Source organism: Camelina sativa, chromosome 9 (assembly GCF_000633955.1).
Source record: "Camelina sativa cultivar DH55 chromosome 9, Cs, whole genome shotgun sequence".
Taxonomy (NCBI): Eukaryota; Viridiplantae; Streptophyta; class Magnoliopsida; order Brassicales; family Brassicaceae; genus Camelina; species Camelina sativa.
This window is the reverse complement of record NC_025693.1, coordinates 14,635,073-14,660,675: the sequence shown is the minus strand read 5'-3', so window position 1 is coordinate 14,660,675 and position 25,603 is coordinate 14,635,073. Positions and strand designations below refer to the sequence as shown.

The 25,603-nt window shown below is 35.6% G+C and overlaps 4 protein-coding genes across 6 annotated transcripts; 3 read left to right on the top strand and 1 right to left on the bottom strand.

Moving 5' to 3' along the window:
- On the top strand, window positions 1,999–5,178 carry LOC104711002 (probable L-type lectin-domain containing receptor kinase I.6). Of its 2 annotated transcripts, none has more exons than XM_010427671.2 (2): window positions 1,999–2,393; window positions 2,944–5,178. In XM_010427671.2, exon 2 carries the CDS (start codon window positions 2,946–2,948, stop codon window positions 4,959–4,961), a length of 2,016 nt encoding a protein of 671 aa, XP_010425973.1. In that variant the 5' UTR covers window positions 1,999–2,393; window positions 2,944–2,945; the 3' UTR covers window positions 4,962–5,178. The 2 variants fall into 2 exon arrangements, with proteins under 2 accessions (XP_010425973.1, XP_010425972.1); XM_010427670.2 differs by having other exon boundaries at window positions 2,000–2,393; window positions 2,869–5,178.
- LOC104715285 (putative F-box protein At1g58090) lies at window positions 8,530–9,696 on the bottom strand. Its single transcript, XM_019229956.1, has one exon. The coding sequence runs from the start codon at window positions 9,685–9,687 to the stop codon at window positions 8,530–8,532; it is 1,158 nt and encodes a 385-aa protein (XP_019085501.1). The 5' UTR covers window positions 9,688–9,696.
- On the top strand, window positions 12,186–15,502 carry LOC104711001 (probable L-type lectin-domain containing receptor kinase I.5). Of its 2 annotated transcripts, none has more exons than XM_010427667.1 (2): window positions 12,186–12,311; window positions 12,613–15,502. In XM_010427667.1, exon 2 carries the CDS (start codon window positions 13,067–13,069, stop codon window positions 15,152–15,154), a length of 2,088 nt encoding a protein of 695 aa, XP_010425969.1. In that variant the 5' UTR covers window positions 12,186–12,311; window positions 12,613–13,066; the 3' UTR covers window positions 15,155–15,502. The 2 variants fall into 2 exon arrangements, with proteins under 2 accessions (XP_010425969.1, XP_010425970.1); XM_010427668.2 differs by having other exon boundaries at window positions 13,065–15,501.
- Window positions 16,059–18,069, top strand: LOC104715284 (putative L-type lectin-domain containing receptor kinase I.4). Its single transcript, XM_019230262.1, is given in 5 exon segments — window positions 16,059–16,112; window positions 16,114–16,347; window positions 16,349–16,431; window positions 16,433–16,736; window positions 16,738–18,069. Coding segments are annotated over 5 exon segments (2,007 nt in total).

Genomic DNA, 25,603 nt, shown 5'->3' with positions numbered 1-25,603 from the left:
GGCTTGTTCTTGATGATAGTAGGATGTTATTCCCTGGAGAATATTCTTAAACCAGGGAATATTCTCAGTTGTTTTTTTTTTTATTATAGCTAGCTTTAATTTATTATTTTAGGAGATGTTAATGTTCAAAATATGTGATGGCTTAGAATTTGTGAATGGGCGATCTCATTGTTTTCTGGTGTATACAAGAAATTTCCTAAGTCAACTCTGTAATGCTCAGATATAAGATGTTTTCATTGCTCTCAGACTAATTCAATGTATACAAGAAATTATAAGAAATTATGGTGGATTTGTCATTGGTAAAAGAGTGAAAAGGGTTTTTGACCTGACCAGCAGGAGAAAATTTCATCGACCATATGTTTTTTATTTGGGTGCAAAAGACAAAAGTTTCTTTCATAATAGTCAGACTCTGTGTCTCGTCTGATCTTAATCATTTTCAGTATTCATCTGATTTGCGTCTCAAGTCAACAGGAGAGGGGGTTTATCTACAATGGTAATGGGGAAACAGAACTCGGAGTTGCCAAAGGATTGTTGCAGTTGACCGATGGATCCAGAATGAAAACGGGTGGTCATACCTTTTTCAAGAACCCTTGTGAGTTCAGTTCAACTCGATCACTCTCTTTCTCAACAAAATTTGTGTGTGCACTGGTGTCTAAGGCAGGATTTGTTTGCGGCCATGGTACGGCCTTGCTTGTACAGGTAGTCGTTTTACCAACAATCATAACGTATTTGGCTCTTGGAGCAGTTTATTATGTCTACGTGAGAGAAGCAAATACGCAAATGTAAGAGAAGAAGAATGGGAAAAAGAAGACGGGGTTGTCCACGCCGTTTTACCTATAAATCTCTATATATGGCAACGAAAGGCAGGTTTCGGAAAAGTGAAGAGAGGAACTCCGATAGAGACGAGAAGAGAAAGAAGAAGAAAGGAGAGGAAGAATCGAAACAAAATCAACTTGGAAATTAACATTTTATCGACTTCATTCTCAATCTATGTTTTGAGTTCCATCGATATGTTTACGTATTCGAAGCTGTAACGGAAGATTTAATTTAATTTTATTTTTGTTAAAAAGGAAATCTTTATCACTTTATGCATGCCCAAGTGGCTTCATGTGCAAATCTTTCAAAATGAATCAAGACCTCCCGAGTTATTTTATATAAACCATTTTGGATGTTGATTGAGCACAATTTTCATCTTTGCACTGAATTCACCTTTTTATTGTCTACATAGTCTAGAACTTTGCAGCTACACATCGAAGCATCTAAATGTTATGGGGAATTGGAGAGAATACTATACAAATAGAGAGATTTACATTCATTCAGTAAAGTTTTATGTTTTTATCATTGGGCCAAAAAATATCCTATTATATATACCTCGAAGACCCAAGTGAGACTTTCGTCAATCTGTCCTATTTATTTAAGTTATTACATTTTACCCCTATATTTTGGTTATTTTGCATAGTAGTCCCCCATAAAATGAATAATTTACATTGGAGCCCTAGACAGCGTTGTTTAGTTCAGCACCGAAGTCGATTGATAGATTCCTTGACGAGAGCATTGTCCTCCTCTGTCGCAGAATCTCTCGACCGAGATGATTGTCGCAGCTTCCATATTCAGAGGGGGCGAGGGAGCGGCTCGTGGCGACACTGTACTTGTTTCCCATCTGCTCGATTTCAGTGTGCGTATCTGGTGAATCAAAGAGATTTTTTTTTTTTTTTTTTTTTTTTTTTTTTTTTTTTTTTTTTTAAAAAAAAAAANTGCAGCTACACATCGAAGCATCTAAATGTTATGGGGAATTGGAGAGAATACTATACAAATAGAGAGATTTACATTCATTCAGTAAAGTTTTATGTTTTTATCATTGGGCCAAAAAATATCCTATTATATATACCTCGAAGACCCAAGTGAGACTTTCGTCAATCTGTCCTATTTATTTAAGTTATTACATTTTACCCCTATATTTTGGTTATTTTGCATAGTAGTCCCCCATAAAATGAATAATTTACATTGGAGCCCTAGACAGCGTTGTTTAGTTCAGCACCGAAGTCGATTGATAGATTCCTTGACGAGAGCATTGTCCTCCTCTGTCGCAGAATCTCTCGACCGAGATGATTGTCGCAGCTTCCATATTCAGAGGGGGCGAGGGAGCGGCTCGTGGCGACACTGTACTTGTTTCCCATCTGCTCGATTTCAGTGTGCGTATCTGGTGAATCAAAGAGATTTTTTTTTTTTTTTTTTTTTTTTTTTTTTTCTCAAATGCAGAAGAAAGAAGAGTACGTCAAGCCAAGTTTACAGCTTTTGAATGGGGTTTTTTTCACTAATATCTTAGCGGAAGTGTTGGCGTGAACAACTGAACATGATGATTTGATGATGGACTTGCCTTTGGATTCAACTTGGTATGAATATTTTATTTTATCAATTTGGGTGCATTTTGAATTCGTTAATTGTTTGTTTTGTTTTCTTGGACTTTGAAATTGTTTCTCTAGTTGAAAGAAATTTATTTATATAATAACTAGGAGTTAAGAAAAGGTCAAACATTTGAAAAAGCCAGTAAACATATTTTTGTAGCTAGAGATTCTGACTTCAGCATGGTGGGCACTGTTCTTGATGATAGGGGAGTAGTGGAGAAGAATATTCTTAAACCATGAAATGATTGACAAGTCTCGGTTTTTTTAATATTAAAGCCGGCTTTATAAGTTTAATCTTTCAGAGGCTAAGAATATACTAAGGAGTGTCATCGTAAAATTTCTCAAGTCAACTCTGTAATTCTCAGAGACAAAATGTTAAGAAATTATTGTGGACTTGGCAATGAAAAAGATTGGGACTTTATATTATATACTGGGAGGTTTTGACCTGACTTTGTTTTGCAAGCTGGATACATTATTATCCACCATTGGTGTCGAAGAAAAGATTCGTTCAGAATGGTCAGATTCTCTGTTTTGTCAGAAATGGCTCAAGGATTGCATCTCATCTGGATGATCTTCTTCTGTATTCATCTGATTTGCATCTCAAGTCAACAGGAGGATGGGTTTATTTATAATGGCTTTAGCCAAGCAGACCTTTATACTGACGGTGTTGCTAAAATTCTTCCCAAAGGACAGTTGCAGTTGACTGACGGATCCGGACAGAAAATGGGTCATGCTTTCGTCAAGAAGCCTTTTGAGTTCAGTACACCTGAATCTCTCTCTTTCTCAACTCATTTTGTGTGTGCACTGGTGCCTAAGCCCGGTTTTATTGGTGGTCACGGTGTTGCCTTTGTTTTATCTGCCTCCATGGATCTCACACAGGCAGACGCAACACAGTTCTTGGGACTTTTTAACATCTCAACTCAAGGATCCCCTTCTTCTCACCTAGTTGCTGTTGAGCTAGACACTGCTCTCAGCGCTGAGTTTGATGACATTGATGCCAATCATATTGGAATTGATGTCAATAGCCTTATGTCTATTGCTTCTACTCCGGCTGCTTACTTTTCCGAGATAGATGGGGAGAACAAAAGCATACAACTTCTGAGTGTTGATCCTGTTCAAGTTTGGGTGGACTACGGAGGAAGTGTACTTAATGTTTCTCTGGCTCCTCTTAAAATTCAGAAGCCAAGCCAGCCTCTTTTGTCAAGATCCATCAACCTTTCAGAAACATTTCCAGACAGAAAGTTCTTTCTTGGGTTCTCTGGAGCAACAGGGACATTGATCAGCTACCAATACATACTCGGATGGAGTTTTAGCAGAAACATGATGTCATTACAGCCCTTGGATGTCAGTAAACTCCCTCGAGTTCCTCGTCATAGAGCTAAAAATAAGAGACCATCAGCGCTGCTTATTATTCTGGTCATGTTACTGGCTACTATAGTGTTTTTGGCTCTTGGAGCAGCTTATATCTACAGGAGAAGGAAATATGCAGAAGTAAGAGAAGAATGGGAAAAAGAATATGGTCCACACCGTTTTTCTTATAAAGCTCTGTACAATGCAACGAAAGGGTTTAACAAGGATGGACTTCTTGGAAAAGGAGGTTTTGGAGAAGTGTACAAAGGAACTCTGCCTTCCAAAGAACAAATAGCAGTGAAAAGAGTGTCCCACGATGCAGAGGAAGGGATGAAACAGTTTGTGGCTGAAATCGTCAGTATGGGTAACTTGAAGCACAAGAATATGGTTCCACTTATTGGGTATTGTAGAAGAAAAGGTGAGTTACTTCTGGTATCTGAATACATGCCTAATGGTAGTCTTGACCAATACTTATTCAATGACGGAAAACCACCCTTTTCATGGCATCAAAGACTTGTAATCATCAAGGATATAGCTTCAGCTCTTAATTACATGCATACAGGGGCTCCCCAAGTTGTTCTCCACCGAGATATCAAGGCTTCTAACATTCTGTTAGATGCTGAACTTAATGGAAGGTTAGGGGACTTTGGTATGGCAAGGTTTCATGATCATGGGAGAGACCCTGCTACAACTGCTGCTGTAGGAACCATTGGCTACATGGCACCAGAGCTTGCTACAATGGGAGCTTGCACTGCCACTGATGTGTATGGATTTGGTGCTTTTTTACTTGAAGTAACATGTGGGAGGAGACCTGTGGAACCTGGGTTGCCAGCTGAAAGATGGTATATAGTTAAGTGGGTATGTGAATGTTGGAAAATGGCGTCTTTGCTCGGAGCTAGAGATCCAAGATTGAGAGGTGAAATCTCAGCTGAGGAAGTTGAAATGGTACTGAAACTAGGGTTGCTTTGCACAAATGGTGTGCCAGAACTAAGACCTTCTATGGAAGAAGTTGTGCAATACTTAAACCGAAGCTTAAAGCTGCCTGATATCTCTCCAAGTTCTCCTGGTATCGGGTCCTTTACCCCACTGATTATCGGATCAAACCCCTTCCCTGTCTCCCCAACTACCAAGACTTTTTACTCTTCTTCCTCGGCCAACGACTCTACATTTGTTACTCACTCAATTGTCCATGGCCATGGACGGTAAACTTTGAGAACTTTGGTTTGGCATGCATACCATTTTGCTTCACTTGTGAAGTCTATTTATTTTTTGATATTTGACAAAGACATCCACCATTGAAAAGTAGTATTTGGAGTCTTTTGTAGAAGTGTTGTTAAGCTTTGTAAATTTTGATGTTTCATATCTCCATTTCTCATTTTACATTAATTTATTGCATTTTCCAGTAATAAGAGGCTTTTGTACAGATGTTTACAAGTTGTTCTTCACTCTGTCTGCTACTTTGATCTCATTCTGTTACTTCTCTATAAACAATATACGACAAGCCCCAGGTTAACAGAAACCAATGTTTTGGTCCTCGGCTTGAATACCAGAGTCTGGGGAGGGTTGGTTTCAGTGTGATGGTTTAATGCCCGATATATAATTGAGTAATCTCCGACTTCTCTGAATCCTGTTTCAAGTAAGTATATATCCCATTTTGTTCAAGCTTTGGTTCCATTTACAAGTCGTGGAGTTCAGGTTTTGTTGCTATTGTCATTGCTATGAATTTCGTGGTTTGTTCATGCTCGTTTTTTGCTGGATTGTCTAACTAATCACATTAAATTCCACTGGTTTTCTTGAATAGTTAAATTGAGGCCAGTTTCATCTGTGGAGCTGAGTGGGATCACAAGAGAGCTTCATCAAGTTCGTGACATTGTTGATCCATTCATCCATCCCATGACAGGTAAAGTTTAGAGACTTCTTCTTGAAACTGTTAAAGACCGCATTTAACTTCTTATATAGGTGATTTCCTCATATTTTTACCATAACTTGTCGATTTCTAAAGGTTCTAAGAATATATGTAGCTAGTCTGAGACATGTGATCATCAATTCTTTTGTCTTTTATGTTCTATTATTATTTGGGGTACTGTTTACTGGCTATTGTTTGTTTATGTCAATTTTATCATGTTTCAGATGCGATTCTGTGTAAACTTAAAAGGGAATTTGATTTGCCACTTTCCAAACAAAACTTGTGGAAAATGCCATTTTTAATTTTCATTTTCAAAACTGTCATTTTCAATTTTGTGTCATATATGAAAAAGACGAAAATACATTTTCATTAAATCATTGATTATTAACATTTACAATTAAAGTTTTGAAAATAAATCAAGATTGGCCTTAATTGTTTGTAAAGATGTTATTCACAGTCTGCAACAATGTGGTGAGCAAAAACTTTGGTTGTTGTATCTAGTCTCCCGGAATTGCAGATATGCAGTGTGGACATTGTTTTCTGTTAGTAGTGGACACGAATCTTCATACTAAATTTTGGCTATGGTCCACTCAAAAGACGAAGAACATAATGGTGATGGACAAAAAAACCTTGGCTACTAGATGTGGTCCACCGTATCTGCAGACCTACAGTGTGGACAAGTTTTTTTGTTAGCAATGGAAACAAAACACATGACCGAACATATATGGTCCACTGAAGAGAGAGAGAAGGACATTATAGTAGTGGACAAAAACCTGGTCGGTTGGATCTGGTCCACCGGATCTAGAGACCTGTAGTGTGAACAAGTTTGATAGTTGTAGACAAAAACTTGGTCGGTATAATCTGGTCTACCGAACACCAGATTTGCAGACCTCAAGTGTTGACAAATTTTATTGTTAGCAATGAACACAAAATAGGGATGGAAAAAAACCTGGCCGGCTGGATCTGGTCCACCGGAGTTGCAGACCTGCGGTTTTGTCTGCCTGCAGTCAGGTATAAGAACTCTGGAACTAGACCTAGCGGTTTCACCTGCCACGGTAGAGGCAAACAGATCAGATGGAGATCTCGGTCGAAGAATTGTGTCTTGATGAAGAATTTCTCCATTATATACAGGCTACAGACTGAAACAGATGGAGCTTGCAGAAAGAGACTCATCAGTACTATAGATGTTTCAGATGCAATTCTGTATGAGCATTAAATTATAGGATATGGACTTAAGTAAACTAATGTGAGAAATGTGGTTTGTTATTTTGTTTGTATTATTCTGATCACATTGTTTGGAGTCCATTTTGCATGAACGTTGTTTCTGCTAGTTACACCAAGAAAGGTGTTAATACATGTAAGAACCATATAAATAATTAGGATGTTTCCCAGAGGACAATCTGGGAGTTCTATGGAGTTGAGTATTCTATTTCCCTAAGAAGGTTAAAGATGGTAGGAGAAAACTTAAACGTTAAGACTGCATTTTCTCTGTTTGCCTTGCCTAAGCTTGATTCTGTTTACCTACTTCAATATTCTATAAAAAGTGGGTGCTTGGCTTTCCCTAAGCTTTGATTTCTTTTACTTTCGACTTTAGGAGTACTTCTTCACTTACTATAATAAAATATCATGTAAAGATGCGATTCCTTCAATGGATTTTTTGTTATGTGGGCTATACAGCGTGTAGCAGTTTCATTTGTTTCTGGCTGATGTTGAGATTTGAATATTTAACACCGTGAAATAGTTCTTGATATATATAAATTTAACAAAACTGCCAATGAAAAGTAAATGCTAATGATGCTGGTAGGCTGTGATTACCAATACTATTAAAATAAGTTCACATCCTGTTTTCTGCAGCCAGCGAAGTTTGATCAGAGAAGGATAGACTCTTAACTTGTGTATGTTTTTTAAGTATTTGTTTTCTTACTAAGCACCAAAAGAAATTATATAAGTAGCTGCTGAGGAAAATCCGGTGAAAGATTATGGGTACTAAATCCAAGACACCTGTCATGAATGAATGATTAATATAATAATTTTTTCTCTTTGTTTTAGTACTTTCTAGCACTTTAATTTGTTACTTTGGACTAAATGTGGATTAGTTTTGTTAAATTTGAATTTTGAACATTAACCACGTGAAGTTATGATGTTATCTATCTGTTACTGTCCAGTTTGTAAAGCCAATAAAGATATAGATGCAGATGCTAGTACACTCTGTACTTGTTGTAGTCATAATTAATTACTTCCATTATTTATGCAGCTAGACGAAGCTCTCTGTTTTCATCAGCAGCAATGTCTAATGGATTGCTTCTGTTCTGGTTGCTGATCTCCTCTTTTCATCTTATATCTTTTTCTCAACTTCATCAAAAGATACCAGTTTCGTCTTCAACAGGGATTTTATAACCTTCTTCTCTGTAAGCTATACTATATAAACAGGAATCACTGACAGAGAAACGAATTTGTATATCTTCTCAGGCTCACAACCAGATTTTAAGAAAAAACCTCTATTAATTAACCGAATTAGGCCAAACAAATTGTGGTTCCATATATCTTGAGTTCAACTTTTAATATTTTGTACGAATGATATATATAGTATCCTTTCAAACCAATGAGAAAGGCTCCAAAAGAANTCAGGCTCACAACCAGATTTTAAGAAAAATCCTCTATTAATTAACCGAATTAGGCCAAACAAATTGTGGTTCCATATATCTTGAGTTCAACTTTTAATATTTTGTACGAATGATATATATAGTATCCTTTCAAACCAATGAGAAAGGCTCCAAAAGAAGAAGAAAAAGAAATATATAACAAAGCAAAACTACGTACATGAAGGTAAATCATATATATAAAACAAGAAAGCGACGACAATGTAAATCAAACTTGTAAAACATTTCTTCTTGGTTCAGTACCTTCAGAGAAATTCATGGGGATCAAACTAGGAAGATAGACACAGGATTTAAACTGCTTAGATGCCATTTCATCTATCTTAAACTTTTTGCACAGATCTCCCCTCACAATATAGACCCAAGCTTGTTTAGGTTTCTTGGCAAGAAAACACACAGCGAAGGTCTTTCCATAGACGAAGAAACATGAAGAAGTGTTGTTGCAAACCATGGGGAAATTAGGTATTGAGATAGTCATGAACTTAATCCACACCACGTCCTCCCCATTGCCAATTTTCTTCTCTGTCACCCAAATCTTAACCTCTCTTCCTCCAGCGCATTGTTGTAACACAGAAAGCCGATCTCCCTTGTAAATCGCGAGGCCACGAGTATGTGAACTACTATGTGTTCCCTTAAACGGTAGAGTACAAAAGGTCTTTACTACCTCTTCCGAAAAATCGAGCATTCGGATGAAATACTGATGACCTTTATAAGCTGTCCAGTACAAATTTCCATTCAGGGAGACCCTGCCATTACATTCATCTACTATTGTTTCGCGATAAGTATTAGAACGTTGACTGGTATCATATGTAACGTTCCATGCATTGGTTGCAAATTTGAAGACATCCAACTTCGTAATAACTTCATCAAACATCTTAGTCATAGTCCCAAGAAACTTGCAACTCCCAATAATCTTGTAACTCTTTTCGGTGCTACTACCATCGTAACCCATGCTCGGACTGCTGCTACGTGGACGCCCAGCATCCGGGTCAATCCGTTCAGTCCGATTAAATAACGGGTTTCGAACCACGGCTCCATGATCAGAGTTGCGCAAGAACAAGTAACCATCGCAGGTCCCCTTGAGATCATAACGGGGACCGCGTAAATCAAAACATAAATCACTAATCTTTATAGATGGGTCGTCGTTGTTGAGATCGAAGCTTATCGAATAAATATGGGAATGCGTCTTTAACAAGATTTCTGGGCGACCGCAGGCAAAGTTTCTGTCGACGAATCTCTTATTGTTGAAAAGAGTGTCCCATCCTTTGCAAACGGATCTGAAGCGAACGAGAGATCGAGGTGGGACTCGAACCAGTATCTCTTCTTCTAGTTCTGGTGGAAGCTTTCTCACCGCCATTAGCGCAACCATTATTAGGGGTTTTTTTGTAAAGGAAGGACGATCGGTTCGTATCCTTTATCCTATAAATCACAAGTAACCTGTCCAATAAGATTAAGCCACATCATATTTTTAAAAAATAACTAAAAAATAATACAACAAAAATGCAAAACGTTAGAAAAAGACCTGATTTTCTTCAGTAACTGTCCTCCCACTCTTCCACTATCTCTGCAATTTCAAAATAAAACCACTGTAAAATTATAAAAAACTTAATAATCATCCAGATCATTCTATTTTTTTACCAACCATCGACACACCATCTTTGTTTCTTTTTTTTTTCTGCAAAACAAAAGGCTCTCAATGATTTTCACAATAGATATTAAATTCATCCAATAAGATGATATCATAGATGCTTGCTTTCCTCATATCGGGTAGAAAAAAGGGTGAATTAGGTCAGTAACCAAAACAAAAAAACTATAGTAGTAAATAACACTATATTTAAAAAAATTAGAAGATTAAGATGAGGGCAGTGGAAAATTACCAATGGTGGTGGAGGACAGTGGTGGCTGGCCGGAGATAGTTGCCCGGCGGTGGTTGGCCGGCGGTGGCTGGCCGGAGGTAGCTGGCCGGAAGTAGCTGGTCGGCGGTAGCTGGCCGGAGGTGGCTGGCCGGAGGTGGCTGGCCGGAGGTGGCTGGCCGGAGGTGACTGGCCGGTGGTGGTTGGCCGGCGGTGGTTGGCCGGAGGTGGTACTCCGGCGGTGGCTTGCCGGAGTAGCCGGAAAAGTTTGCCGGGATTGTTCGCCGGAAAAGTTTGCCGGAAAAGTTCGCCGGCGGCCGGTGGCCGGAGGCCGGGGATAGCGGTGGCCGGAGGTTTGGCTGGAGGAAATCTAAACCCTAGAAGCACATTGGGAACCCTAGTGGTGATGGTGGTAAAGAGGTGGTGGTAGGAGATAGAGATGGTGGTTTTAGGGGGTGGGGAAGGTGGTGGTAGGGGGTGGGGATGGTGGTGGAAGAGGGTGGAAGGAAATAGTAAGGGCAAGGGTAATATAGTATATATTATAGTTTTTATAGAGTATAGTTATACATGGTTAGAATAGTTAGTGGGTTAATTATAGTTTTTTTTGTTGGTTATTGAGTGCAAATTCCCTAGAAAAAAAGACGGAGGCGTAAGGAATCTGAAGTAATTGACAAACGCTCAAACTTTTTTACGGTAACAAACTCACGCAAACTTCGTCAACAAAAAAAAAGCAATTACATCAGCTTAATTTATGGTTTTTCTAGCAGGTGCGTCAACTAAACATGATGTTTTTTTCATGTACCGGAACAAGAATTGGTGAGTTTGGTAATGTAATTAATTCTGTGTTATTTAAATGCCTACTAGAATTAACTGATCATGATAAACCTAAATTTAACTGTAATTTGCATTACAATATTTTCATTTCTTAATATGCGTAGCGATTTTTGTTTTTTTTTTTACTTTGCTATACTATTTGTGTATCTACGTTGATCTCTTGAAGGTGGAAAATTAACTGCTACATACATGCAAAGCACAATGGTGTAGATGCAAAAGTGATGAGAGGTTTTGGGAGATGCACTTGATTCTTATGTCTAAGCTTTTTCCCGTACAAGGTACGGGTCTAATACTAGTAAATAAATAATTCTTTGAGAAGATAAAAGGGAATTTAGTCAAAATTGCCTTTTTCCAAACTAAAATTTTGGTAATAGCCATTTTGTTATTTCTCTTTTCTAGAGTCAAAACCTCTTATTTATCTTTGACAGAAAAAAAAACAAAGGAAAACAAAAAACATACTCCCTCTGTCTCATGAAGATTGATGTTTTGAGACTTTCACACATATTAAGAAAATTTTTAGTTTTTATTTGTTAATTAATTTATAATTACTTTTTGGTAGAGAGAGAAAATATAAACCAATAACAATTCAAAAATTTTAATATTTTAAATGATTACTTCTTGAAGTTTGCAAAACATCAATTTTTGTGGGATAAAAATATATCTCAAAATATCAATCTTTGTGAGACAGAGGGAGTATACTGTACTAGTTTATTGATGGCACGAAAAACCGGCAGCTAAAAATAGCACGGATTTGGAAATTGGAATTATAGATTCTATGAACTCCATAGCTATTGGATGGTTGCCAACTTACCAACCTCTATCATATACCTCGTGGTCGCTCCACTGTTTTGTTTCTCACTGACAAGAACAAAAGTTGTCTTGACAAGAAACTGATCTTGAGAAGAAAACAGTGTCTTTTTTTTATATAGGTAAAAATATGTATTACAAATCTGCATGATAGGTTCATCAGCTAGACCTTTTACGCTTGACAAACGACTATGATAAAAGGAAACTACAAACGCACATTTGAGGGCATCAAATACAACAATTTGCGTAAATCAAGGCGTAAATCAGTCACTTTTATAATCAGTCACGTGAAGTTATGATGATTTATATAATATTATCTAGTTGTTACTGTCCAGTTTGTAACACTAATAAAGATATGAGATGCGAACGCTAGTACACTCTGTAATTATTGGAATCATAATTACTTCCATAGTTCCATTACCTCTGCAGCTAAACGAAGCTCTCTGTTTCACTAGCAGCAATGTCTAATGGATTGCTTCTGATCTGGTTGATGATCTCCGTAAGCTTTGATATCTTTTACTTTCGACTTTTTGAGTACTTCTTTCCCTTACTATAATATAAAATATCATGTAAAGAAAGATGCGATTCATTTAACGAATTTTTCTATGTGGGTACAGCGTGTAGTAGTTTCATTTGTTTCCGGCTGATGTTGGGATTGGAATATTTAATACTGTGAAGCATTTCTTGATTTATATAAATTTTACAATACTGTTAAGAGTAATGCCAATGAAAAGTAAATGCATATGATGCTGGTAGGCTGTGATTATCATTAAAATAAGTTCACATCCTTTTATCTGCAGCCAGCGAAGTTTGATCAGAGAAGGATGAACTCTTAATTAACTTGTGGATTGCTTCTGATCTGTTATATTTTTTAAGTATTTGTTTTCTTACTAAGCACCATAAGAAATTATATAAGTAGCTGCTGCAATATGAGGAAAATCCGGTGAAAGATTATGGGTACTAAATCCAAGACACGTGTCATGAATGAATGATTAATATAATAAAGTTTCTCTTTGCTTAGTACTCTTCTAGCACTTTCATTTGTTTCTTTGGACTAAATTTGGATTAGTTTTGTTAAATTTGGATTTTGAACATTAAACACGTGAAGTTATGATGATTTCTATAATATTATCTAGCTGTTACTGTTCGTTTGTATTGCCAATAAAGATATAGATACACTCTGTAATTGTTGTAGTCATAATTACTTCCAGTATCTCTGCAGCTAAAGTAAGCTCTCTGTTTTCACCAGCAGCAATGTCTAATGGATTGCTTCTAATCTGGTTGATCTCCTCTTTTCATCTCATCTCTTTGTCAACTTCATCAACAGCTACCAGTTTTGTCTTCAACAGCTTTGGTCAAGCAAATCTTTCTCTTGACGGTTCTGCTACATTGCTTCCCAATGGATTACTCCAGCTTGCCAAAGACTCGCAGCATCAAATGGGTCATGCTTTCATCAAGAAGCCAATCGTCTTCAGATCCTCTAAACCACTCTCGTTTTCAACACATTTCGTGTGTGCTCTGGTGCCTAAACCGGGCTTTGAAGGCGGCCACGGCATTACCTTTGTGATATCTCCTTCTGTGGATTTCACACGGGCGCAACCAACTCGGTACATGGGGGTTTTCAACGCCTCAACACATGGATCTCCTTCTTTTCACCTGTTTGCTGTTGAGCTCGACACCGTTAGAAACACAGATTTTCTTGAGACGAACAATAACCACGTTGGGATTGATGTCAACAACCCCATTTCAGTCGAGTCAGCACCAGCTTCTTATTTTTCCAAGTCAGAACAGAAGAATGTGAGCATAAACCTCTCGAGTGGGAGCCCTATACAGGTCTGGATTGATTACCAAGGAACTCTACTTACTGTTTCCGTGGCGCCTCTTGAAGCTGAGAAGCCAAGTTTGCCTCTTTTGTCACGATCTATCAATCTCTTAGAACTATTCCAGAGTAGAAGATTGTTTGTTGGGTTCTCTGCAGCAACAGGGACAGCAATCAGTTACCATTATCTTCTTGGGTGGAGCTTCAGCACAAGCATGGAATCATTGAAGCTACTTGACATCTCAAAAATTCCTCTAGTTCCTTCGCCTAGAGTTAAGCATAAGACACCATATGTTCTGATCATCGCTCTGCCCGTTGGAGTTGCTATCATACTAATGGTTGTTCTTGCGGGAGTTTATTACCACAGGAAGAAGAAATATGCGGAAGTAAGTGAGCCATGGGAGAAGAAATATGGTACAGACAGGTTCTCTTACAAATCTTTATACATTGCAACAAAAGGGTTCCACAAGGATAGGTTTCTTGGAAGAGGTGGTTTTGGTGAAGTGCACAGAGGAGATCTCTCTATGAACAGAACTGTAGCTGTGAAGAGAGTATCCCATGATGGCGAGGAAGGGATGAAGCAATTTGTGGCTGAAGTCGTGAGTATGAAAAGTCTGAAACACAGGAACCTTGTTCCACTTGTCGGGTATTGCAGGAGAAAAGGCGAGCTTTTACTTGTCTCTGAGTACATGCCTAACGGTAGTCTCGACCAGCACTTGTTTGATGAGCAAACTCCGGTTCTTTCTTGGTCTCAAAGACTTGTGATTGTGAGGGGTATAGCATCAGCTCTCTTCTATCTCCATAGAGAAGCTGAACAAGTTGTTTTGCACCGAGATATCAAAGCCTCCAATGTTATGTTAGATGCTGAATTGAATGGTAGGTTAGGAGACTTTGGTATGGCTAGGTTTCATGACCATGGAAGCAATGCTGCCACAACAGCAGCGGTTGGCACTGTAGGATACATGGCTCCTGAGCTGATAACAATGGGAGCTTCCACTGTAACCGATGTGTATGCCTTTGGTGTTTTCATGCTCGAAGTAGCATGTGGGAGGAAACCTGTTGAATTCGAGGTGCAAGTTGAGAAACGTTTTCTGATCAAATGGGTTTGTGAATGCTGGAAGAAAGATTCTTTGCTTGATGCTAAAGATCCAAGATTGGGAGAAGAGTTTGTACCGGAGGAAGTTGAGTTGGTTATGAAGTTGGGGTTGATATGTACAAACATCGTGCCGGAATCTAGACCAGCAATGGGACAAGTGGTTCTTTGCTTGGCCGGGAATCTACCATTGCCAGATTTTTCACCATACACGATTGGAATCGGTTCGTTTACTCCTGTAGTGGTTGATGCAGCCTCGCTTAACGTCTCATTTACTTCAAGAAACTGGTCAGCTCCTTCTGCTTCTTCTTCCTCAGCTAACAACTCAAAGGAGGTTGAGCATCCATTGGAATCTAAGAAGTCTCTAAACGTAGTTTCTGAACCTGAAGACATCGAGTCGAGTCTCTCCAGGACAAACAGTGGCAGATAATGAAGTTTATTGTCATCCATATTACATCATGAGCCAGACATAGACGCTGAGTGTGAGTGTGAGTGATCTCAAATTCGGTTTAAATTGGTTTACCCGGTTCGTGCGTTTGACCATCATGACTTAAATTAATTCTATTGACGTTTTCGAAAGTGTGTGTGTCCGTCCCATAAACGTTAGAATTCCGGGCGGAGCTGTCCCGTCTCTCTTCTTCCGGCGACGGAGTGATTTCAAATATCTCAGCTCCAATTCTGGAAGATATCGCTTCGCTTATTTTTGTTAGATGTTAAAATTGGATTGAAAAAACTTAATTGGAATTGGAATCCTTAGTATGTATGAGTTAATTGGAATCCTTCAGAGATGACTTGGTCAGCTACATATAAACTTAATTGGATTGAAAAAATTATACTCCAAAGTTTGTGGCACATAGTATATATGAATATACTAAGACTAAAGAATGCTTTCTCTTTCTGAATGTGCTAGTAGAAACCAGCTTACATCCCAAGACATTTGAGATTCCATCGGGAGTAGCATGAAATACTCCTACAAGAGGGAAGTACTTTGCTTCGGTTGACCTTGGGATTAACCAGAGTACAGAGTCTTTCCTGCAGTATTTAATTCTCATGATGGATTAGATTATTGCAATGATTATATGGTGGTTGTCATTGTTATTATTTGATTATATTACCGTCGAGTCAAATGTGTGATGCCTATTATATTATATTTATGCTGACTAGTGTAATTCCTTAGGAGGAATATGTTAATGTGGAGGACTTGGAATGTTGAACGTTTGACTTTTTTTTTTTTTGACTTATGAGTAGACCATTTTTTACAGCTCCAGAGATTGCTTCTTACTGGCGAGAACAAATTTATCCATGAAATTATCAGACTCTCTCTTTCAATAGGAATGGCTTGCAGACTAGATTTGGTTTTGATCGTCTCCTGCATTCATCTGACTTGCTTTGTCATGTCAACAAGAATCCAGTTTTGTCTACAATGGCTTCAACCAAGCAAATCTTTTTGTTGATGGGCTTGCCAGGATCCTTCCTGGTGGAATTTTGCACTTGACAAATACTACAGAGTTGCAAACTAGGTCATGCTTTCTTCAAGAGCCATTTGATTTTAATCCATCTTCGTCACTCTCATTTTATACACATTTTGTGTGTGCGTTGGTGCCTCCTAAGTTCGGAGCTGATGGATGGTGGCCATGGGATTGCCTTTGTTGTATCTCCTTCCATGAATCTCTCTCATGCATACTCAACTCAGTACCTGGGCATCTTCCTCTTCTCACCTGCTAGCCATTGAGCTCGATACTGTTGAGACAGTAGAGTTTAGTGAGCTAGAAAAGGCTCATGTTGGGATTGATGTGAACAACCCGATATCTGTTGAATCTGCTCTCCCGTCTTACTTTTCCAGTGCATTGGGGATGAATGTAAGCATAAATCTCCTGAGTGGGGAGCCTATCCAGGTCTGGGTGGATTATGATGGATCGTTGCTAAATGTTTCTCTGGCCCCTATAGAAATCCAGAAACCAAATCGACCTCTTATTTCAAGAGCCATCAATCTGTCAGACATTTTTCAAGATAAAAATGTATGTTGGGTTCTCTGCATCAACAGGGAGATTGACAAGTAACCAGTATATACTTGGGTGGAGTTTTAGTAAAAGCAAAAAATTAATCCAGTCTCTGGACCTCACTAAACTCCCACAAGCTCCTCTTCCAAGAGATGAACAGTCTCCACTTCCTAGAGACGAAAATAATAAATTATCTCCACTGCATATTCATATTGGCCTGGTCGTCTTATTGGTGATCCCTGTGGTGATGGTTCTCGTAGGAGTTTATTGGTACAGGAGAAACAAGTATGCAGAAGTGAGAGAATCGTGGGAAAAGGAATACGGCCCACACCGATTTTCCTACAAGTCTCTGTACAAAGCAACAAATGGGTTTGGCAAAGATGTTCTTGTTGGGAAAGGTGGGTTTGGAGAAGTGTACAAAGGAACTCTGCCCCTAAGCAGGTATATAGCTGTGAAAAGACTGTCACACGATGCAGAACAAGGAATGAAACAGTTTGTGGCAGAAGTTGTAACTATGGGAAGTTTACAACATCGACATTTGGTTCCTCTTCTCGGGTATTGCCGGAGAAAGGGTGAATTACTGCTGGTCTCCGAGTACATGCCCAACGGCAGTCTTGACCAGTACTTGTTTCATAACCAAAACCCATCTCCTTCATGGTTGCAAAGGATTTCTATTCTTAAGGACATTGCCTTGGCTCTCAATTACTTGCATACAGGAGCCAGTCCACCTGTTTTGCACCGAGATATAAAAGCTTCTAATGTCATGTTGGATTCTGAGTATAATGGAAGGTTAGGAGATTTTGGTATGGCCAGGTTTTATGACCCCAAAGCCAACTTATCTGCAACAGCTGTTGTGGGTACCATAGGTTACATGGCACCTGAGCTAATAATAACAATGGGAGCTTCTACAAAAACTGATGTGTACGCCTTTGGTGCTTTCCTTCTTGAAGTAGCTTGTGGAAGGCGACCTGTAGAACCTGAGTTACCGGTGGAAAAGCAATATCTGATCAAGTGGGTTTGTGAATGCTGGCAACATGCTTCTTTACTCGGGGCAAGAGATCCAAGATTGGGAGGAGAATCCTTCCCAGAGGAAGTTGAGATGGTTTTGAAACTTGGGTTGCTCTGCACAAATGTGGTGCCAGAATCAAGGCCTTCCATGGGACAAGTGGTGCAGTACCTAAGCCTGGACCTACCCTTGCTGGATTTCTCACTCAATACTCCAGGGATTGGGGGTTTTATGCATGTTTCAATGGAAGCATCATCTGCCATTTGTGTTCCCAATTTAAGAAATTCGTTGATACTTATGTATGTTACTCACACGATTTTGGAAGGGTACGGAAGATGAGATCTAAGAAAGTCTGTATTTTCTGCATCTAAATGTATTATTTTAGTCTTTTCGATAATTAACTATGTTGTTGGTTGAGTCTGTGTAGTCTTGTCTTCTTCATAGTTTATAAGTGTTCTTTAACCGTAAGGGGCCAAGAGAGTTCAGAACATGTATCATTTTTCTTGTGTTGGTATATGATCGACATGACCATCATGGTCTATCTGATACGCATGTTCATTGGAATTCTTTAGAGATGACTTTATCAACTATTACGTTACAAATAAATATGGTATTATTACGTTAATCAACTATCAAGCCAAAAGTAAAGCCTCTCGTTTGGCCAGAAGCTTTGCTCATTGCTCTATCCACAGTTTGAATGAGTAAGTATATATATACAGACGAACTTCCTGGAAGAAAAAGACATGGATCCCAAAACAACAGCAGCTCCTTTTACCAAAACCAGAAACTAATCTAAAAGAGTCAAGTTTCAGCTTATCTCACCATGGCTCCTTGAGCTTTCGATCCTGAAGGAGACCACTTAGAAGCAAGACCATGTCCCCTGTTTCACTTACACAAGTCTACTTCAATACTTCACATATAGGTTCCTCATACTACAGCTTCATCCTCATTCGTTGGTAGAGAGAGAGAGTATCTATTGAAAACTTCTTCCAAGTACAATTTCACTAAATATAATAGCACCAAACCATTTGTTCGACACAAATCTGTACAAACATCAAAACCCATAAAAGTATTAGTTATTGGAGCAAATCACACAGATATTGGATTGAGAAAGAGTACAAAAGAAGTTTATGGTCAAACCTAAAAAGGCTTGAGGCTGCAATTACGAAACAGAATCGATCAAAAGGGACCGCGAAGAAATATACTGTCTAACTTTGAGAAGCCCAAAATGGATTTAAATTACCCAAAATGTAAACCTCTTCATATATAAGTGGGTAGGAGAAAACAAGTAACAAAGATGATGCCCCTAAAATACGGCTGCAGAATATACAATAATAAAAATAATTTAATCACAGAAATAAAGGGAAGGCATGACCATATGTCTTCAGAATTTGGACCAACTGTACATGACATCTGGGTGAATCATGTGTATGTAAACAAACACTTGCAAATGCGCAAGTTTAGGGCATTGCAAAAATTCCAAACAAACCTGTACTTGTTACGTTGGAGAAGAATCCCTAAGCCTAAACTGTAATTGTTAAGTTGGTGTATTGTATGTTCCTTTCGATTAAAATATTCGGATAACGAATACATAACTCGAGTTAAAATATTTTAGATATCGAAAAATTACACCATAAAAACCTTTTAACAAAAAAAAAAGAAAAATTACACCATAAACTTTTATTTTAAATAATTCAGATAATATAAATCAGATATATGAATGATTCAGATACATAAAATCACTGTCAGAATGGACAAGAATCAATTTTATGTTCGGATATTTCGGATAACTCTCAATAATTTTGTATAATTTTTAGATAATTTTAAGGGACATTTTAAAGAAAATACTAAATTTTTAAAGAAATTTAAAAATTACACTCAATATTATAGTTATTTGAAAACTACACATTTTGAAATGAAAATGGACAGATATACCCTTAAAAAATTATTTTAACAATTAAATAAAAATAATAAAAACAATAAAAACTAAATTTAAATTTTAAAATAATTCAAATTTTAAAATAAATTACTTTCTAAAATTTTTAAATTCGGAATAAATTATTAATAAATATAAATTATAACAAAAATGTATTTATTGTATTTTAAATAATAATTACATGAATCAATTTTTTATCTTAAAATTTTGAATAAAGAAAAAGAATTTAAATATTTTTTCTTGATATTATTTAGATTTAAATTATTTAAAATAATATATATATATATATATATCAATGTTTTAGACTTATTTTAATCATTGTTGATTATAGAGAATTTGTTAAAAATGCCCCTTTGATATACCCCTTTTCAAAAATACCCTCTTTTCTGGCCATTTTTATTTATGCCATCTTTTAATTTTTAATGACCATTTTACCCTTAGATGAAATTATTTTATTCAATAAAAAGAAAAACAAAATTTTCCCGCCAAAAAATTTCCGACATATTTTCCCGCCAAAAATTTTTCAAAAAAATTTTCCCGCCAAAAATTTTTTTGTCAAAAAACTTTTGATAAAAAATTTCGAAAAAAAAAATTTTCCCGCCAAAATTTTTCCCGCCAAAAAAAATTTACAAGGTTTTTAAAAGGTTTTATAAGGTTTCTACCTTATAAAAGCCTTATAAACACCTTGTAAAGGCTTTTACAAGATTTTTTAAAGAGTTTTAAAAGGTTTTTTAAACAACTTGTAAACGCTTTTACAAGATTTTTAAAAGGTTTTTAAAAGGTTTTAAAAGGTTTTTAAAAGGTTTTTAAAAGGTTTTCAAATGGTTTTTAAAAGGATTTTTAAAAGGTTTTTAAACACCTTCTAAACCCTTTTACAATGTTTTTAAAAACCTTGTAAAAGTTTTTATAAAATTTTTAAAAGGTTTTTAAACACCTTTTAAATGCTTTTAAAAAGTTTTTAAAAGCGTTTACAAGGTGTTTAAAAACCTTTTAAAGCATTTACAAGCTTTTTAAAAGCATTTACAAGGTTTTTAAAAGCGTTTACAATGTGTTTAAAAACCTTTTAAAAACCTTGTAAACGCTTTTAAAAGTTTTTTAAAAGCATTTACAAGGTTTTTAAAAGGTATAAATTTCAATATTTTTGGCGGGAAAATTTTTCGATTTTGGCGGGAAAATTTTTTTTTTTGGCGGGAAAAAATATTTTTTTCGGGAAAAATTTTTGATTTTGGCGGGAAAAAAAATTTTGGCGGGAAATTTTTTTGGCGGGAAAATATTTTCGATTTTGATGACTGTACATTCTTGCTGTCACTCAAAAAGGGTAATTTGGTCATTTTGTATATAAAGAGGGGTAATTTTAAAAATGGTCAACATGAAGGGGTATTTTTAAAAAGAGATATGGAAAAAGGGGCATTTTTGAGAATGCCCCATTTATTTATAATATCGTCTTTTTGAACAATCGTTTTGTTTTTTTACTTCTGTTGACTTAATTATCTTTGTCATCGACTTATATTAAAACAGTTGACTTATGTTATGCCTAGTGGATTTATAACATAGTCGATTTTTTTAAATGTTGACATATTTTTTTAAAACTAATATTATCTAAAAAATTTACTAAACATAAATGGAAAAAGAAGAAATCTAATTAATTTTTTATTTTAATGTTTATAGAATAATGATTTTGTCTAAACTGTGATTTTGTCTTTTTGTATTGTTTCTGTTTTATAAAACCACCTTTTTATTTCTTTATCTGAATTTTAATTTTCTTTGTTGATTATATTTTCCATAATAAACTACTTCATCATTATCTAAATTTTTTCAATATCTAAATTTATAAACAGTGATTTTTTAAAATTATTTTCTAACATAAATTAATTTAATTATTTTGTGTTTCTCTTTTTAATTTTTAATTAATTATTAATTACAGGCATATTTTATTTATTTTATCTTAATTTAATCTTTTATTCATTGATTAATTAATATGTATAATAAATTAATTCATCATTTAAAAAAAAAAATTTTAGCAAAATTCTGAATATCTAGTTTACACTATGTTTTTAAAAATATTTTCTTCAATTGAATTAATTTAGTTATATTGTATTTAGTTTTAATTATTTTGTAATTGAGGACAAAATAGTCATTTAGATCAATACATAAAGTACATTTCAAAAACTTAAAAAAAATTAGTATAAATTTCAAATTTTCTCTTAAGTTTAAGGTATGTATTCAAATCTTTTCTAATTTTAACGATGTAAATAATATTTTGTGTGAAATTGTTGATGTGGATGCACACATGTATATATTGTTTATGTGTTTAGGGACTTACGTAAAACTAAATTGTATCAATAGTTGTCAACATAAGTTAGCGTCATCTTTGAGAGCTACAAGTGACTATCCATATTTGTTACACATTTCACCATCCATAAGTGATTCTTACAGAACAACCATCCACATTGCTAAGACATGATAATGAAAAATGATTTCTGATAGGTTTATGTAATTAATAGTAAAATGTGGTTCAATTGTTAAACTTATACCATGGTTGCAATTTTAGTGAAATTAAGTATGGTTTAGGGTTTAATGCATAGGGTTTAGAGGTTTAATGGGTACTCTTTTGATGGACAATTTTCTATGGTTCCAAAAACTAAGGGGGGTGTATTCAACTTGACATTTTAAGTGATTTGTGTAAAATTTACAAATCCTATGTTATTCAATCATGGATTTTAAAAAGTCTCATGAAATCCACTGTTATTGAACTGATGATTTAAAAATCAACTTTAAAATCCACTGTTATTCAAAACAGTATGTGGATTTGGGTTTTAATAAGTTTTTTGGATTCTGGAGGATTTGAGAGGATTTGTTTAGTTAAAAATACAGAAATCCAAATCTCATGGTTTTAGGTGGGATTTAATAGAATTTTACCATAAATCATATCAACTCTCCTAAAATTTACCATAATTCCAAATTTCTTAAATCCCATCAAATCCTCCAAAATCATGGTTTCAATACACCCCCTAAGTTATTTGTTCTCTTTTGGTATGCAGAAGAGTTTTCCAAAAACTCTGAACAATTCATTGTAAAAAAAAATTGTTGTCCATTCTAAAAAAAGTATTAATTTAAGTGAAAATAATTAATTTTAGTGAAAATAGTTAATTTAAGTAAAATTAAGTTTAGGGTTTATAGTTTTAAGAGGTAGAACTAGTTTATCATCTTTAAGTTTGAAGTTCAAGTCATGCAAGATTTGATTTGATTTTTTTATCTCCTTTTGTCCATCATCCCATCCACACACCATGAATATTTTTTTAGCAAAAATTTTTAGACCACCTTTTTAAATCTTTCCAAAATTGTAGTTTGTTTCTTGTTCATTGTATCTTATACATATCTAATTATAATTAATTGTCCACTAATCAACAAACAAATGTTCAATAAAAATAGACTATAAAAAATATAATTCTATACCTAAAATATACTAAATGGATGTTAAAATATAGAGAATATAATTATAGTATGATGTACGTACAAAAGAATTTACTAGATATGATTAACAACCTCGTTCAGAAAAAAACTTCTGGAGAAAAAAAGATGAAAAAGGGAAAATTAAAATAGAAAGAATAAAGAGAAACATGTTCTTAAGAGATAGCAAACTTTATTTATTTATTTTTGGGAGAAACACTTCAAAACTTTAAAATGGAAAACTCTGGCTCATAAGCCTTAATTACACAAGTCTAATAATAAGCAAAGCAAAGCAGCTAGAATTAATTAGGTTAAGTCTTTCTTTTAATGATCATTCAGCACTTATTCTCGTCACCTTTTTTTTTTTGCGATTCTTGCAGTGGTCAACCACTTGCTGCGGAGTAAGATTAGGCACACGACCTGTAGCCACCATGTGAAGAAAAATATATGATGGTTTCCGACTGTCTTCTAGCATCAAATGTAAAACAGAGTTGAACACCTGGGTGTGAAGTTTAGTCCATTGTCGCTTACCTCGTTTAGCAGCAGGTGTAGCAGTAGATGTAGCAGTACAAACAATGGAAGAGTCTCAGGTGCAGCAGGTGTAGCAGTGGCATGGACAATGGAAGAAGACCCAGGTGTAGCAGCAGGGGCATGAACATTGAAAGAAGACCCAGGAAGGGGAGCAGACCCAAGAGAAGTAAAAGGAGAAGCAGGGGCAGGAACCTTGGAAGAAGACCCAGGAAGAGGAGCAGACGCAAGAGTAGGAGAAGGAGCAGCAGGGGTAGGACGACGATTTAGCAGCATCATCACTGGCTTCTCCCTTGTATAGATTAATGAGATGACCGTAACAAGTATCAACTCCATGGATCTTTACCACATATCTAATCTCTGCCTCAGCCTCTACAAAGCGGGCAGAGAGGCGAAGGTTCTTTTTCATGATCATTGCCACAGGGACGGGACTAGCAATAGTGAGTAAACTTTTGTAAGGTTGAGGAGCCATCAGTGTTAACAAAGCTGACACACCAAAGCATAAACAGCTAAACGAATCAACAATAGAGAAGGTTTGTGTTACCAGAAGAGATAACACTTTTGTTATGTTGTGAGCGGTGTAAACCGGCTTTTGCAGACACTCAACATGAGTTTCCGGTCGCATCGCCCAAATACTTATGCCCTATGTTGAACAGGTTGGGATCAGCAAAAGACGTCGAACAGAAAGATGATATGAGAAGTATTTTCGTTTGGACGACTCAGTGAGTGATGTATTGTAATGAAGAAATTAAATATGGGATTTTGCTGTGTCATATTATTCTATAACCGAATGTGAAAAACAAAAATAGCAATACGACTATAACTGTGAGTGTCTGATTTTGTTGGCAGAGAAATGAAATTTTATGTGAGCAAGTTAAAAAAGAGAACAGTACAAAAGTTGCCCAAAGCTCATAAAAAACTGTCTCATATCTCAAAAATGTGTCTCAAATGGAATAAAAGATAGAAAATGTGTGTTAAAGTGACTAATCATAACAAAAACTTAAAGCTGAAAAAAAGATTGAATATAAGTTTAATCATATACATAAAAGTAAAGTTTCACTCTCTTCTTATTGGTCCATTTGGCAGTATCTTTAATAAAAAAAAATATTTATAAACCACAAATTAATAAAACACTAGTTTATCTTCATTGTCTATTTTTGATTTGCATCTTATAAGTCATTATTTTTTATACTACAATATTCACCCCACAATAAAGTTATGAAATTGAAAAAATATATCTCTAATTTTCTATTATGTACTCTGGTTATTTCATATATTCATGTATCATTTATAATGATCAATATAATTATCCATTTATAAAGTCTATTTTGTTTTGTAAAGTCTATAAACTCTATTTATAAAGTCTATTTTGTTTTGTAATCCAATAGATAAATATGTAAAGGTCATTATAATATTTATATCATTTAAGATTTGAGGTTTTTGAAAACAAAAGGAACTTAATTAAAAAAAATTAGTCTTTTTGATTTAAGCAAAATGAAAAAAATGATTCCAAAAAGAAATCATGTTTAACTAGAAGTGAAATATAGAAAATAATATAATTTAAAATATACCATTTAACTAAATCTAGTATGAAATCCAGCACTTTCAATTAAATTGATGAGTGAAAAAACAAAAAACAAAAGCATAGTGGTATACTTTCATTGAGTTAAATGACCAAACAAGCCCTTAACTAGACACAAACTTTGTTTCTGTTTTTTTTTCCAATTTCTCACCAAACTCACAATATTCTTTTAAGAAAAAAAAATAATAATAATAAATCGTTCTAACCTACAACTACACAAAACTTTAAACAAAAAAGCTGCTATATTTTTTTTATAAACAACAATTTGCTATTTTCTTCTTTTTCTTCGTTTTCTGTTTTCTCCGCCATCAAAAGAAAAAAATCTCTCTCTCTCTCTCTCTCTCTCTCTCTCTCTCTCTCTCTCTCTCTCTCTCTCT

Excerpts from the sequence above, each read along its gene's own strand:
- LOC104711002 (XM_010427670.2), top strand. The coding sequence starts at position 2,919 with ATGGTCAGATTCTCTGTTTTGTCAGAAATGGCTCAAGGATTGCATCTC.
- LOC104715285 (XM_019229956.1), bottom strand. The coding sequence starts at position 9,687 with ATGGTTGCGCTAATGGCGGTGAGAAAGCTTCCACCAGAACTAGAAGAA.
- LOC104711001 (XM_010427667.1), top strand. The coding sequence starts at position 13,067 with ATGTCTAATGGATTGCTTCTAATCTGGTTGATCTCCTCTTTTCATCTC.